This window comes from Equus caballus, chromosome 2 (assembly GCF_041296265.1).
Source record: "Equus caballus isolate H_3958 breed thoroughbred chromosome 2, TB-T2T, whole genome shotgun sequence".
NCBI lineage: Eukaryota > Metazoa > Chordata > Mammalia > Perissodactyla > Equidae > Equus > Equus caballus.
In genome coordinates, this window is record NC_091685.1 from 75672204 (window position 1) to 75688751 (window position 16548).

At 39.7% G+C, this 16548-nt stretch overlaps 1 protein-coding gene across 5 annotated transcripts; it reads right to left on the minus strand.

Annotated features, from left to right (window-relative positions):
* Window positions 1-480: 480 nt before the first annotated feature.
* MSMO1 (methylsterol monooxygenase 1) lies at window positions 481-15873 on the minus strand. Of its 5 annotated transcripts, none has more exons than XM_005607741.4 (6): window positions 15556-15873; window positions 10270-10555; window positions 6242-6390; window positions 5187-5313; window positions 3761-3915; window positions 481-1615 (listed from the first exon to the last, which is right to left on the minus strand). In XM_005607741.4, the coding sequence occupies exons 2-6, from the start codon at window positions 10522-10524 to the stop codon at window positions 1420-1422; spliced, it is 882 nt and encodes a 293-aa protein (XP_005607798.1). In that variant the 5' UTR covers window positions 10525-10555; window positions 15556-15873; the 3' UTR covers window positions 481-1419. The 5 variants fall into 5 exon arrangements, with proteins under 5 accessions (XP_005607798.1, XP_001499719.1, XP_005607799.1 ...); XM_001499669.7 differs by having other exon boundaries at window positions 15348-15636; XM_005607742.4 differs by having other exon boundaries at window positions 15428-15632.
* Between the last annotated feature and the right edge of the window lie 675 nt (window positions 15874-16548).

The following is a 16548-nucleotide window of genomic DNA, read 5'->3' on the forward strand; positions in this document are numbered from 1 at the left end:
CATTACACCCCTCCCCACTCCCAAGTACACACGGGTTGGGGGAGGGTGGGATGGGAGAATGACAAAGGCCTGGTGAGCCAGATTCAAGTCAGAAAACACAGCCTAGCAAAATATTCTGCTGTAATTTTCTAAATCCTTATTTGAACCTCCTTACTCTATACATTTTCAAAAAAAGGGAAAGAAACTGAACAAAAAACGGCTCCATATTTTGAAAAAAATAACAATTTGGTACTACCATATATTAAATTAGAATGATCAACTCTTGATTTGAGTTAGAATCTAGATACTTGAGATACAACCAGCCCTAAAAAGGTAAGCTCTATTCATCCATCTGCACAGAAAACATGCACTTTTTTTTAAGCAGAGAAAAGAGCTACTTCAACATCTTCTGCTTTACAGGTCAATGGAATTTCCCACAATGGCCAGCCCAATAAATACATGTTGAAACCGCCAAGAGTTTAGCAAATGAAGCACTTAAAAAAACAGAACTATTCCTTTTATTAGGAAACTTAATTTAGTGATTTCTGTACTTTTCCTTATAAGAATATAAGAAAAGGTGACAGCTGATGTTCAGAAGTGGAAACCACATAATTGGACAAAAAAATCACATTTATTTCAATAGCTCAAAGTGCAAATACAGCAAGTTGGTTCACAAAGTTTCAAGATAACAGTTTTAAGTATAATAACTTGATATACAAAAATGAAAGGGTAAATAGCAGAAATAAAGCTCAATTTTTAAAAAATATTCAAGTAACCTGAAAACTTTTAGATTAAAATATTCCACTTACATCAATTCAGAAATGCCTTAATTTCTAATTAATTAGACACCAGTAGCACATTGCAATCAAAAAGGACTTCTGAAAGAAAGAGAATCACCCCAAACTGGTCAGCTCCAGACAAGAGTGGAAATTCTCAGTGCTGGCTATTCCTCTGGACAGGCTCCCTCGTGCTGTATTAATTGATGTGGTTCAACCCATGATATTTTGACTTTTAGGAAAATTCTAAAAAATGTTTAAAGTTCAATATGAGGCCAACATTACTATTAAGAGTTTCTGAAATGGCCACTATCTATTTAAAAGATTTAAAGAGCAATTCCAACTTTGGGCCCATGGTATCACTGAGGGAAAAGACATGAATACTTCTTCCATGACCTAATACCTTTTGTGAGGTTAGCAAGATGGCCTTTAAAATTCCCTCATGAAAATTATCCTTAAATACATATTTACTTATTTCTACACATACAGAACTTGTATGTAAAGTAGAAAAAGTTCCCACTAGGAAGATAATTAGAGGTTGTTAATGTTCTTTTTATCACTTAGCAGCCAAGACACATGTTTATTTCTGCTCCCCAGAAGCAATGTTAGCTACTAGCTTTAATCCAGGAAAACATGTATCTTCAGGAAGGTTTATATGAGATATTCATTCGGTCTTTTTCTCAACCTTCTTCATCTTTTCATAGTAGGCAACAAATTGAGCGTCTGTTCCAAAAATTCTATCCCACCAGGTAAATGTTGAAGCATAGTTTCCGACGAAGTTCATGTGGTGGAAATCGTGATGCCGAGAACCGGCGTAGAAAGGGATGAGATTTAAAGGGTTGAGAGGAATATCGTACCCACTGAAAGAAAAATGGTAAAGCTTAAGAAGGAAATAAATGCACCTCTAATAATCAACACTTTAGTGACAGTCACATGCTCATTAACTAATCCAAATAACATTTCACCTCACTTAAGTCATTTTATTTCTGACATGTTTACAAAAACCAAAAACTCACAGAAAATAGTGCATATTATAGAAATCACTGTAAGAAATTTTTAAAAACTTAAAAGATCTACAGAAATTAGTATTATACACCAGGGGATGAAAGAGAAGGCTTACAGTAATGAATCTTTAGATCCAGATTTTTGAGAATTATTTTTCTTTTCTGTTCTAGAGGAGCTTTCTCACCATAGTTAGTAATGTCCATAATACCACATATGTCTTTTAGGAAAAGTTATATGAAATTAGTGTCAAGCATTAAGAAGGTTAAACCTGTGAATCACTGGGTAGCAACTTCTCCTAGAGTTTCCTCCTTTATTTCTAATTACAAACAAAATCTGATATCCACAATTACACCAGTCAGAATCACCCCAATGCTGCTCTCCCTTTAGGAGACTGGGAGGCATGGAGGGAGAAAAGAACAATGGAAGGACAGAAAGAATGAAGGAGACATCATTTACAACTTATCTGCAGAAGGATATTCTCTGCCGAAGACTAGAAGCATTAATTTTGCTACTTAAGTGGTTTAAAACAGTTCTTAGGATTTGATGTTCTGCTTTTACAGGTATACTAATAAGTCCCAAGGCAAAATGCAATGAATATATAATAATTTTAAAATAATGGAAAATTAGGAATATTAGGCATTTAAAAGGCATTAAACAGAAATAATTTACCACAAAATGCGTTCCAATCCACAGAAAGGAAGCACGTGAGATACGCACTATCACAAGCAGTGGTTGCATCAGTGCAGGGCAGGAGAGAATCAAAACATCCTTACTCAGTGAAGGCTGACTGTTTCAATATTCTTTTCAAGAGCTGGGGTTAGGTTCATTACAGAAGGATAAAGTAATTGCTGGTCCTGACTTACAGTATCAAACAGATTTTTAAGGAAACCACAAAAATATTTTCATTTGAACAATGCTTCAGGAAGACCCACGCAAGGAATGAAACCCGAAAGCCATAAAGAAAACGACTGATAGTTTTCACAACATGAAAATTAAAAACTTCAGTATTATAAAAGAACTACCAAAAGTTAAAATTCAAATGACAGAGAGAAAACGTTTACGCATACGCAACAAATAAAGCTTACAGGAGACCAATAGGTTACAAAACATATAACCTAACAGAAAAATAGGCACAGGATATAAAAAGGTAATTCAAAGAAGGAAAAAATACTATTGGGCAATAAGCACACAAACAGATGCTCAGCCTCATGAATCCCTGGAGAAATGCAGATCACAAGGCTGCAAGCCCTTTGCCCTCTTCCCGACAAAGATTACAAAGACTGTGGTACCCAGGTTGGGAAGGGTTTGGGGAGGGGGAAAGTGTTCTAATATATTCCCGCTGGAAATGTCAAGAGGGATCCTTCTGAAGGGCGGTTTTGCAGTAGCTATCAAAATCTTACTTCATTTGCCCAAATAATATATGCAGATGTTCTCACTATAAAAACGACAATAGCCATAGACAGGGATGTAAAAAAAAATTCCATTATTTGAACTTTTATCCGATGATCACGTTCTCTTGTTTTCTTAAAAATAACAACATTAAAAAGGTTAACTTCTCCTATTAATCTACTTAGAAAAAAAGATAGTCTATGATAATGATTATCAAATCATTGGGCAAAATGGGTGAGGGGTGGTCAAAAGGGACAAACTTCCAGATATCAGAAAAATAAGTCACGGAGACGTAAAGTGAAGCCTAGTGATTACAGCTAACAATACTGTATTATATTTGAAAGTTGCTAAGAGAGATCATCTTAAAAGTTCACATCAGAAGAAACAAATTTTTTGTAATTCTATGTAGTGATGGGTGTTAACTTACTGTGGTGATCATTTTGCAATATATACATATATCAAATCATTATGTTGTACATCTAAAACTACTATTTTATATCCATTATATCTCAATTAAAAAATCAAAATAAACAAAAAAAGAAAGATAATTTATAACCATGAAATAAAGATATTTTATGATACCTTACACCTGAATAGAAACCATAACTCACCTATGGACATCAATAGTTTCTATCAACCGCACAGTCACCCAGGCCCAAAGAAGAATTACATGATCACATAAAAGCAAGATTCCAATGAAAAATCCAGTTCCAAGAATTAGGGTTTCCAGAGGATGTGCATATTCAGCTTCCATTCCAAATGGAGCCTAAAATAGATAAGAATTGCTTAACATATTCTGATGGTTAATTTTATGTGTCCGCTTGGCTAGCTTCTGGTGCCCAATTGCTTGTTCAAACAGCAGTCTACGTGTTGCTGCGAAGGTAGTTTTTACGTGTGATTACCATTTTAAATCAGCAGACTCTGAGTACAGATTACCCTCCATAATGCAGGTGGGCTTCACCCAATCAGCGGAAGGCCTTAAAGCAAACACTGACACCTCCCAAGGAAGAAGGGATTCTCAAGATTGCAACATAGAGACCTGCACACCTGAGTTTCAAGCCTGCTGCCCTGTGACATTCAGATCCAAGACTGTAACAGCAACGCTCACCTGAATTTCCAGCCTGTGGTCTGCCCTACAGATTTTGGGCTTGCCAGCCCTCACAATCACAGGAGCCAATTCCTTAAAACAAATCTGTATGTGTCTCTCTTATTCTTTGTGTTTCTCTAGAGAACTCTGGCTAATACAAATATTCTAATTTATTTATGCATATAGTTTTATAAAATTATATTGTTTCTCTATGTAATGATAGCATATCTCTAACTAGCTACATAAATATAAACAGTTAATTCTCAATAAAAGTATCTTTTTCCTACCAAACGTTCAGGTTCTAGGACGTCCTCAATAAAATCTTGATAACTGTCTTTGATGGTTTAAGACAAAGGCATTAAACAACTGACTTGAACTCTAATTTCGGTTGATGCATCTGAACTTGTTCTGCCGAGAAAGGGACGCTTGGTTGAGCATACCACACCATCAGGATCAACGGGGACACACTGACATCACCAGTCTGACTAAGCTCATCAAAGGAGCTCAGATACAAACCACTGTTTTTGTGGCAGTCAGCAATGTGGGAGAAATGTGTTAAAACTAAGTCAGGAACTGTTTTAGAAGTCTAAAGATTAAAGCTCATTGTTTTGGGGTCCTATTTAAATGACTCCAATATCACTATAGCCTCGATCGAACTGCCAGGTATCCAACTGTGTCAGGAGAGAGGTCAGGCCACAACGATGAGAGTCGGAACTACTTCAGGGAACATTTTTCTTTCAGATCTCAATCTACCATGAAATTAAGATACTGAAGAAAAGGTGTAGAACTGGCTTTGGGGGTATGTGTGTGTGTGTTGTTTTAACAATCTTGACAAAGGAAAAAGAAAGAAACATCACTGACAAATTTAAAGAATTTGTCTCCTGGAGATAAAAATAACAACATTTTGCCTCTAATAGAAAAAAAACGTATTAAATATAATTCTAACATACCTGAAATTCGTGATGAACTTTATGAATATATTTATATATTCTTTTGTGGTGTAAGAGCCTATGCAGGAAATAGTGCCAGGTGTCCTCAATCACCGCACAGCCAAAGCATCTTGCCAAAAGCATATACCTTTAAGATGAAAACACTGTAATGGGTATAAACTAACTTTTACTTAAACATCTAAACTTTTACTTGGGATCACCATTTGAGACATTACATAAAACCAAATATCCACTTACTAGCTTGACCTAAATGGATATATTAATCAACATATTCTCAAAACTGCTAGATACAGTGGCTATACAATACCACCTTAAGAATGGTTAAAGAGATTGACCACTATACCAATTCTAATTCATTTTTTATGAAATTCACAGGTATAAAATCAGAGCTAAGAAACAAGAACCAAGAGTTCTGGGAAAAGAGTAATATTGATGAAAGACTTGAACTAAGATTAACAATGATAAAATCATCACTTTTTTCCACCAAAGAGAAGGACCTAAGAGCAATGGGCAAAAATATTTAATATACAACCGCACACATACATAGAAACGCTTTGTTGAATATCCACTACATAGAAAAGATATATATCTCTATATTGGTATATTCAGGTTATATCAGGAACAGATATTTTAATACAAATATTATTTGAATACAAATGTGCTCAGATAATATATATTTGTATGTATATGGACACAATATTTATAAACCTCAAACTATTCTCTCATTTTTTTCATTCACTTTAGACTCAAAATGTAACATTTTTTCTTAGAATGAGCATGTGCATCTGTATACAATTACATAAAGGATGCTGTGGAAAACTTCTGATGCAAGAAACTCACCTTGCAATAAAATATTACATTAAAATACAGAAAGATATAAAAACGGAAACATTTTAAGTTTCTGCTATGGCTTACTTTTCTACATTTTATTTACTTCTAAAGTGTAGAACAAACAAACATTAACCAAATGAAGAAAGACGACATAAATATTAAGTATATTTTAACTGGGTAATGAACCATGACTAAGTATAAAAATCCAATCTTTATCTACATACCATCTTGGCATTCTTTCCCAATCATAAGGAATATTGAAATATTCTGTAAAATAATAAGTTCCACAAATCAAAGGAAACTGGATAAAAAAGTGATTAAAGAGAAGTACTTTAAAACACTTCCACTGGTTTTCCCAAGTTTCTGGTTTATCCTGTGGAGAAAAATCACAATATTGAGGGTTAGCCTCTGATCAGTAGTCTACCCTCACAACTAGAAGTGAATTCCTAATTTTTTTCTCAAGTTTATTTGAGACCTTAATTCTATTAGAATTCTTGATGCTAATATTTAATCCTATTTCATGTGAATTCTGTATTACAGTTACAACATTACAGTAACTAAGGCCCAGGAATCGCACCCTCCCTTTCTAAATTCTTGACAATGACCATCACTACTTTAAAAAGCTGGAGAAATTGTTAAAACACAAATCCGGGAGCACACACTACAGAACGAGCAACTCTGCCGTCTTTGCTGCCCACAGATCATTCACTTCTTCCACCAGGAATTCCAGGGGAGAAGAAATGTGTTATGCTGAGATGACAGTTGGGTTCGCCCAGCTGTGGCAGCAGTAGCACACGCAGCGCTGGAGGCTTTCGACACAGGCGGGACGTTTCCTGCCATTCAGCAGTACTCACGCCCAGAAATAAGTGCATTCGTGTTTGTACACAATGACAGAATTATACATTCTCTGAGCGAGAACTTCAGAGATGTGTCCAGCGGTTCCCAAAGAATGGAGAGCTATTGCCCACAGGTGATGAAGCTCACAGATTAAAGCCAAAATGAGAAAGGTGAAATCCACATAGCAAGCCGTTCATAAAACCTCATCAGGATATCAACTTGCTTAGCAAGCCATATACAAAAGAACTAAATTTATTCAATTTAAAGGCTGCACTTAGATAAGAAAAAGTACTTTTGGTTTTACAAAAAGATGGTGATAATAAATAGTAGTTATTGCTTTGTTTTAAATGTGCTTACTTAAAAATTCAGAAATCTGCCAACGAAATTCTTATAACTGAACCATAATATCCCAAGTACGGGAACGAGTGCGCATCAGCAGAAGCCCAAGGTCAACTACCTTGCCCAGGATCACACAGGCAATTATTAGGTCGTGGACTATCTAAAGCCTAGGTTCTCTGATCCACGTCTATTCTTGAAATTCTGTAAGAGAGCTATCCTCCCTGACAGAAAAAGGGAAAGCAATGAACTGAGAATCAGTCTAGAGCTGGGCCCTAATCCCTGGGCCTCCACTCACCAGTTAACTAGCTCCCTGGTGCTCACAACTCAGTTTCCTCCACAATAAAATGAGGCGATTAGACAAGGCAATTTATATTTGTTTCCTTTTTTTTTTGAGGAAGATTAGCCCTGAGCTAACATCTGCTGCCAATCCTCTTTTTGCTGAAAGACTGGCCCTGAGCTAACATCCGTGCCCATCTTCCACTACTTTATATGTGGGACGTCTACCACAGCATGGCTTGCCAAGCGGTGCCATGTCCTCACCCAGGAACCGAACCGGCAAACCCCGCGCCGCTGAAAAGAATGTGCGAAGTTAACCACTGCGCCATCGGGCCCAGCCCCATATGTCTGTCTTTCTATTTTTACTCTGAGCGTTAGCTGACCTCATTCCTCCAAACTTCCAGTCCACGAGTGGAGACAAAACAAATCGAGGATTCTGGCTTGGGCTGGCAGTGGCATTGTTTCCCATAGAAACTGTGTTTAACAGACTTTTAAATTTCCTAGCTAGAATCTGACACCCGTGTAGCTGCAGAAACTAACACAGCGTTCATCAACTATAACTAATAAAATCATATGCTATACTGTTTCAAGTGTACATAAAGTGGTTTAAAAGATAGTTAATTAAAAACTCATACGCAGTGGAATATCAGAGCTCATCATATTTTACTTTATTCACAACTGCATCCTAAGTTGAAGGAATACCATTATTAGGGCCACAGACTTAAGAAAGAATGTGTTTAGTACATGTGTCCTTGAGGAAAATTCCTAGAGAATTACTAAGATGTATGACTTTTAAAAACAGATCCTGCAAGGTCTACTTTATCACTTCATTCCTGTACATTTCCCCCTCACTGCCAAGCATGCGCACTGTGACGGAGTGCATTCTGTTTGAAAGCAGAAAGCCTTCAGCGCTGTCTCATCACCCAACAACTTCTTCCTGGGCCCCCAATGTTTCAGGGTATCTGCCTTCAAAATGCATAAACCTGTATCTAACTTGCACTGATTTTTTTTCCTTCTTTTTAAACTCCGTTATGTTGTTAAAACTTGTACTGATTTACCATCACAATTTATTTTAGTATCAAAAAAGCTCAAAGCAGGAACTTAAATGGCTGTGAAACTCAAAGGAAGGCATGCTGAGTAGACTTGAAGCCACACCACCCAGCTTTTCAATCTCTGTTTATAAAAATAATTAGTTGTAACCAACTAGATGATTGCCTGTCCTTTCTTTTGCCACAATTTATTTTAAAGTCACTCGTACAACCTTGACTGAAAAAGGTCGTCCTCTCTATGGAAAGGTTACCACCTCTGACCAACGAGCCCGCTGCAGAGGGCAGAAGGACACAGACACGTCGGCCTAGCCAGCCACACAACAAATCAGCCTTATAGACAAATCAATGGGGGACACCTGGCAGCCAGAATCTCCCCAAACATGCAAGAGAACTTAGACATCGAAACTGAATTCTGCCTTTCAAGGCAGGCCCTCTTATAAAAAAGCATTTTGGAACTTCTGCGTCCTTAATTTAGGGTAACAGGATCCTCTCTGTTGGGCCACATCCCTTGTTATTCCCTGCCCCGTTTCCCTTAGTTCTTCCCCCCTGCTTTGGCTTGGAGTCCGGTCACCTGACCCCCTGCACGATTCCCACAAGGGATCAGTGTCAAGACTTGCTTCAAGTGAGACTCACTGGGAGAGGCAATGAAGCTCATAAATGATGAAAGAGCATGTGCACTGACTGCCAATGGAAGGACACTCAGTGAGCGCAAATTACTCTCCACAGATGAACACTCTCAACATGCCTACTTTCTACCAAGACTGTGTGCCCCTGAGTTTTAGCTTGGCATGACTTTTTAAAAAGTAAACAGTAAGCATTAGAAACTACCACGGGTTTACCAAGTGCTGATAAATCATCTCTCTCTAATAAGCTAGTCCAGATTCTTTCCTGGGAATTGTGTCAAGCTCATCAGTCTACACATTAGTAGAGTTCACTATTCTCCCTGTTTCACACGGAGAAGAGGCATCTGCAAATCTCAACACCTTGTCATGCATAGTGGGCTCTCAACAAACATTTAGCGCACTGAAGCAAACACCTAGAAACTAGGAGCATCATCGCCTCTTTATTTGGGACGACAGGAATGCTGCTCAACTACCACCTTCTATTTAGGGAAAAAATAAAACTTTAACAGCCCTGAGCAAGATCTTAGAATATTAACATATAATTAGGGGCTGAGACATCAGGGGTTGGAGTCAATTGCAAAATAATACCCACAAATCCCAACTTTGCATTCCAGCTAGTTTAAAAACGAAAATCTATAAACTCAAATTAGATAAACTTTACATCTACTTAAAGCATAATTTAACAAATTATCCTTGAAATATCATCAATAATGATCTAGGGCTGTGCTGTCCAATATGGTAGCAACTGGCAACAAGTAGCTATTGAACACTTTAAATGTGCCTAGTCTAAACCGAGACGGGCTAAAATTAGTGTCAAATAGACACTGGATTTCAAAGATTTATTATGAGAATAAGATAAAATATCTCACTAAGTACTTTTTAATTCTCATTACTTGTTGAAATGATAATAGTTTAGATTTATTGTGTTAAATAAAATATATTATTAAAATTAATGTCTCTATTTCTTTTTAATGTATTCTACTAGAAAATTTACAATTATACATGTGGCTTCATTCTATGTCTGTTGGAGAGCCCTGCTCTAGACTCTCTCAAAGCAAAGTTACATGTACTTTTAAAATCTTTAACAACACTAATGATAACATGCCATGGCAAGTCCATCATACTCACCTTTTGAATTTTGTACTTTTTCATGTAAGGTATAAACTGAAACAAAAGTCCAGGTAAACAGAACAAGAAATAAAGGGCCTCATGAACTATCAGAGATCCCCATGTTGCAATCTGGAACTTTGTGTAATTATTCAACATAGAGTTCCAAGCATTTTTAAATGGTTCTTGCAGAGGATTCTCAGGTAAAAGCGAGTCTACATACTCGACAGCCAAGGACGCTGAACTAAAGATGCTGGCACTTTCATTTGCTGCCATTTTTCAAATCTCTGCAGACGACCTTATAATTCTGTAAACATAAATAAATAAATACATGCATAAATAAGCAATAAAGCAAGCTAAACAATAAAATTCCAAGAAAGCAACTTTAAAAATGCATCTTTTGATAATTTAAAAAATAATAATTTCTAAAGAAGCACCCATTTCTCAGGTTCTAACCATATAGTTTAAAAAAACCAGTCTACCGGATGTCATGACCACCTCCACTTGTACATATTGATTTAAAAGCCACATGTTAACTTCGAGGAGCAGGATCTAAAAGAACAACAGTGAATAAAGAATTTCAAGCCATCTTTAAAGAGACTTTTCGGTGTGGTCTCCAGGGAAAAACTTGTGATTTTAGTGAGCAATACTGGAGTTTAAAAGTGTCACTTAAAACCCAAAGAATCTATAAAGAAAAAGCCCATCAAATAGGACTACATAAAAATTAAATACTTCTGATTGCGGAACAAAAAAACAATTATAAAGGCAAAGATCAAATGAAAAACTGGAAAATATTTCCAATACCTATAATATAACAAAGGGGACTGAAGTGTGTTTTAGAAAAAAGACTAGAAAGCCAATAAAAAAATGACCAAGGCCATGCACAAGTGGTTCACAGAAAAATTAATGTGAATACTAACTAAACAAACATGACTCAAATAAGGAAATGCACCCTAAAGAGAAAATCTTTTAAGTTTCATAGTGCCCGGTACCCAGGAATGATAAGGGGAACAATCTGCAGCAACAGGCATCACTGTACATTGTTGATGGGGAAATTAATATACCTTTGAGGAAAAAGTCAGTATCTATCACAATTCAAAATGAATACACCCTTTGACTCAGCAATTTTCTCACTCAAGTGTACAGACAGGCACACTAGGACAGAAGGATGCATTGCTAATAATCGCAAAAACAGAGAGGAAAAAGAAAAACAAAACATAAATAAGTCCATCAACAAGAAGTGAGTTAAATCAATTCTGTTAACTCCTTCCAGAGACAATTCTACAGCCACTTAAAGATCGAGGAAGATGTACACCCTACGTAGAAAGATGGCTAAGCTACAGTGTTAAGTGAAACAGCAAGTTGCAGAATAATATGGATAAGAGCCACACCTACATTTTTGTGAAAAGGTTATGCATTTTTTTTTCTTTAAAGATTGGCACCTGAGCTAACAACTGTCGCCAATCTGTTTTTTTTCTTTTCTGCTTTTTCTCCCCAAATTCCCCCAGTACATAGTTGCACATTCTAGTTGTGGGTTCTTCTAGCTGTGGCATGTGGGACGCCTGATGAATGGCGCCATGTCCGCGCCCAGGATCCGAGATCCTGGGCGGTGGAAGCGGAGTGCTCAAACTTAACCACTTGGCCACGGGGCCGGCCCCAAGGTACGCCTTTTATCCATGCACTTTCATGCATATGCACATACAGAGACACACAAAGAAAATGTACAGGAGACCCAGGGAATGATCTAGAGCAGTGCCCTTCAGGAAAAGTGACCAAGAGGAAGTAGGGAGTGTGTGCGTCCTCACGTGCACACACAGCCGGGGGTGCTACGGAGGAGAGGAGGAAAACTTTACTTTCCATTTAGTACCTTCTTACAATTTTAATTTTTTTCACGACCATGTTTTGCTTCTGTAATAAATAAGCTTAATAGGCCACCAAATCAAAAAATAGAGAAACTTATGAAGATTGTTACTTGCCTAAAAATGTTCAGTGCTGTTTCTAATTTATGAACGATGATGGACCACTCTAAAAACAAATACTTTAAGCCTCAGAAGTGCTCTCAATAGTGCTTAAAATGCTCCAGTCTGCTCCTCCACTCCCAAATTGACCTTATCCCATTCCTCTTAGAGGATGTCGGGAAGCTTAGCCAACTTCCACAGGTCTCTGAATTCATTTTGCATCCTTACTCTTTTGTCCTCATTCTCAAATGACTTACACCATGGAGACTATAGTGTGACATCCTGGGCCCTCCCAACCTCAAAATTTCCCTTTGTTTATTCACCCTCTCCTTTGAGACTGACCAGTCTTGTGTTCTTACCTACCTCATCAAGAACTTGTCCGTCACTTAACCCTTTCTCATCTTTTGAATTTCCCTCTTCACTGAGGCCATTCCCTCAAGTTTAAAAACATACTCAAGTCCTCCTTTCTTGAGAAAAGCTTTCCCAACCTTTATCGCCTCTCCCCCAAGCCACTGTCCCATTTCTTGCTTTGCGCTAACCAACGTCTCTCTCAAAGGAGGTCAACATAAAGCCTCCCACTGCTTGATTCTGACTCACACAACACACTCAACTACTTGTAATCTAGTTTCACACTCACATCAAGATGCCCTCAATGATATTCTAAATTGGAAAATAAAAGTTGTTGCAATCCTCATGAGGTTCATTGCCAAATTCAACAATGTTTAACCAGTACCACTTACTAGCTGTGTGACCTTGAGCAAGTCACATCACCTCTCTGATCATCTGCAAAACTGTAAAAAAACAACAACAGTAACTAGATAGTGAGAATCTTTTCACAATGTATACGTGCATCAAATCATCACAATGTACACTTTAAATATCCTACAATTTTGTCAATTATACCTCACTGAAGCTGAAAAAAAAGAATAACAATAGTTCTAATGAGTCCAAGAAATAATCTTGTGAAGTCCTTACCATAGGATCTGACAAATAGCAGCCACAAGAAGCTAACAATTACTGAGCACTTTCCATATGCCAGGAACTGAGTTGTAAGAGGGCTACAGGCTCTCTCTATTAGACTTTAATCCTTACCACACCCTCGGGAGGTAAGGACTTTTATTATCCCCATTTTATAAATGAAAAACCGAGGTTTAAAAAGATTAAGCAACTTTCCCAAATTATAAAAATGCTATGTGGGGGAGCCTGTGCTCTCATCCATTATGTTATGCTATCTAATTAATAAAGCACACAATAAATATTACAGCGAGAGGGGAATAATTCGTCCAGTTTACCCAAGCCTCCTGAAAGAGTGATCCATACAGGCTGTCTGTGTTCACGTTTCCCATTTACTCTCCAGCAGCTAGCCTGCTTTCTAGTCTCATCACCACACTGAATTTACTTGCTAAAATCACTAAGGGTCTCTCCTAACTGCCAAATCCAATGAGCCTTCTTTGGAGTTTATTTAACAATCAGGAAGATTTGACACTTCTCTCCTCAAAATACTCTCCTTCCTTGGTTCTTGGGATTCACATGTTACACTAAGATTTAATTTGTGCAGTGATGTGCAGCACTGTGCCAGCTGCTGCTCTCACCTCCGACTTCACAAAATGTAAAATCTAGGAAGGAACATGAAGAAGGCACCGGACTATCAGAAAGGTATGTGAGCAGAAACATCAAGACCTGGATTTACAGAATGCCATGAGCACAGAGGTCCAGGAAAGAGTTCCTACAGAAAGATATCATCGAAACTGAGATGCAGAGCACAAGGGGGAGGAGACCAAATTAAGAGAGTAAAGCAGGGTGGGGCAGGGGGATACAGAGATGGTTTGGGCGGAAGGAACATCAGATCCAAAGATTCAAGCAGGAGATGAGAAAGAAGACTCGAGAATTGAGGCTGGGAAGTTTCCCATGATGTTTTCCTTACTCCTTTCTGGCTAGTCTAGATTACCTTGGGTGATCTTAACTACTTCCTGTTTTTAAAATCTGCTGATATTATCCGCAAGCTCTATTTCTAGCCCTCTCCCCTAAACTCCAGATTCTGATGATCCCTAAGTGTACTCGCCATCTCGGATCAGACAGCTCAGAGGCAGGTCCAGTCCAACACCTCCCAAGATTCAGCAACTGCTCCCTGCACCCAAATACTTTCCCTCCGTTAATCCCTAGCTTGGGGAACTGCACCATCACCTACTTCGACATCTCAGACAGAAGAAGGTTCTAAGTCCCTCCCATCGCTACTGCCTGGGTGAAGTCTTCCAACTCTACTCAATTTAGAGACACTTGGATTAATTAATGTTCAGGAGTTTACTCTCCACACATAAGGGAGGAGAATGGATACATTGCCACCAACCGAACAAAAGCACAAAACAGGAATTAAAAAGCAGAGAGGAGGGGAAATAAAGAGCGATTTTTTTTCTCCTTTTCTCATCCTTAGGCAACTTGATTGACGGGAAGCCTGCTCTAGATAGAGCAGAAAGACGACATCCCCAGAAAAAAGAAATGTAGTTATTTATGGATTTTCTGAGAAATCCTAAAGTTCAGCTGTCTAAGTACTGTCAGCCAGTGTGGGCCCTTGGGCCCCTTACCTTAGTTAAGCCCGGATCACACTGGGTCCCTCATTTGCTGGAGATGCCAGGTCTCCAAGCGTGCCCTTCTTAAACCCTATCTCTACGACACAAGGCCAGAATCTATTTAAAAAGCAGAGTTAACTCTCCTCTTAAAAGCCCCGAAGTTCAGGGGCGTGCCTCCCCTACGGATAAAGACCAAGGCCTTCAGTGATGCACAACAGGCCCTGCCAGGCCTCTCCCTTCTTCCTCTCTCACATTCTCGCCATCCTACACTTCATATTCTTACAAAATCTGACCTCTCATTCCTCCTGCGGCTTCATTTCTCTCTGCCCACAGAAACAGCATTCCACAGCCAGCAATGTCCTATCCAACTCCTATTCATCCTTCAGTAACCTCCTCTAAGACGCCCTTCCCAACCTCACTACGTAGTCTCACCGCACATACACAACAGATCTTATGCCCCAGTTGTGCTTCTGTTTTTGTAAAACTTGCATCACTCTATCACACTTTGCTGTAACTGTCTTCTAACACGTCTTGTCTCCCGATGACAGTAAACTCTTAAAGGTAAGAAACATGCCTCAGCCCAGTTCCATCACTTAAGGATTGCACACGCTTTTCACCCGTTTCTCCCTCCACCGCCGCCCTCACATCGGGTACCGGGGCCCTCGTCCGGCTCTGAGCGCTCATCCACGCCCGACTCCACTCCCCTCAACCTTGCGGGGCATTGGTCCCGAGCCCTCCGCCGCCGCTTCCTCGCCCGCGAGGCTCCCTTCCGGCCCCCTCACCTGGACGATGGCGCCGGGACTGCGGGCAAAGGGCTGCAGCCTCGGAACCTGCCTCTCCCAGGTCGTGGGTGGGGCCCAGGGAGCGAGGCTGCCTCCTCCTGCCGTTATTGGCTTGAGAGGGCTCCCCGCCCCGCCTCCTCGGCGCTGTGATTGGCCCTTGCGGTTGCCGGCATCGTGTGACTCGTGCGTACGAATCCCAGGCCGTGCCAACCATTGGCTCCGCGGATGGAGTGAGGATAGTGAGACCGCGGCTTCCAGCCAGTGGCCAGCGCCGCCGCGCTCCCGGAGGCGGGGAAGCGCGAGGGCGCGTGACGGCGTGTCGGCGTGACGGAGCTGCTCGGCCGGCCGCTACGTGCAGGAGCGACGAGTTGCCTTGGCAACTGGTGTGCCTGCGGACTTCAGCCTGCGCCGTCCGAGAGGGTACCAGGACACCGTCACCGCGACCTGGTTTAAGACGTGAAGTGTGTAGCAGCCATATTGCCAAAACCCGGGGAGAGACTAGTATAAATGAGTTTAAAACTCTGTTTAGACTGTTTTGTGTTTACAGATAGCCCCGCCTTCCTCTGGTCTACCCTGTATTTAGATCTTTCGTCCTTGTTTCCCCAGCCCAAGTATCCTTTAATAAACCTCTACATATGGAAGATGGAGCATTTCATACGCAGTGTAGCCCCTGCGACAATCCAGAGTTAGTTACCATTATCCCCATTTTGCAGATGCAAAAACTCAAGGCTCAGAAACGTTTAGAAAATCATTTGACATAATGGATGGCAGATGGCTACTCCCCAGGGGTGTTAAGGCCTTGGCTGAGAGAAGGCTCCGGTGTTGGAATCCTGGGCGACACAGTGAGCGCCAGGGCACGGGGACAGAGGGTTGACACGCTTGGCACTTTGTAACCCTTGTAACAGCTCTAGCCTTAGCCATGCCTCGACACTGAAATGCTGTGTGCCAGGGTGTCAAATTATGTACAGATGGTGTAATAACATACGAATGTAA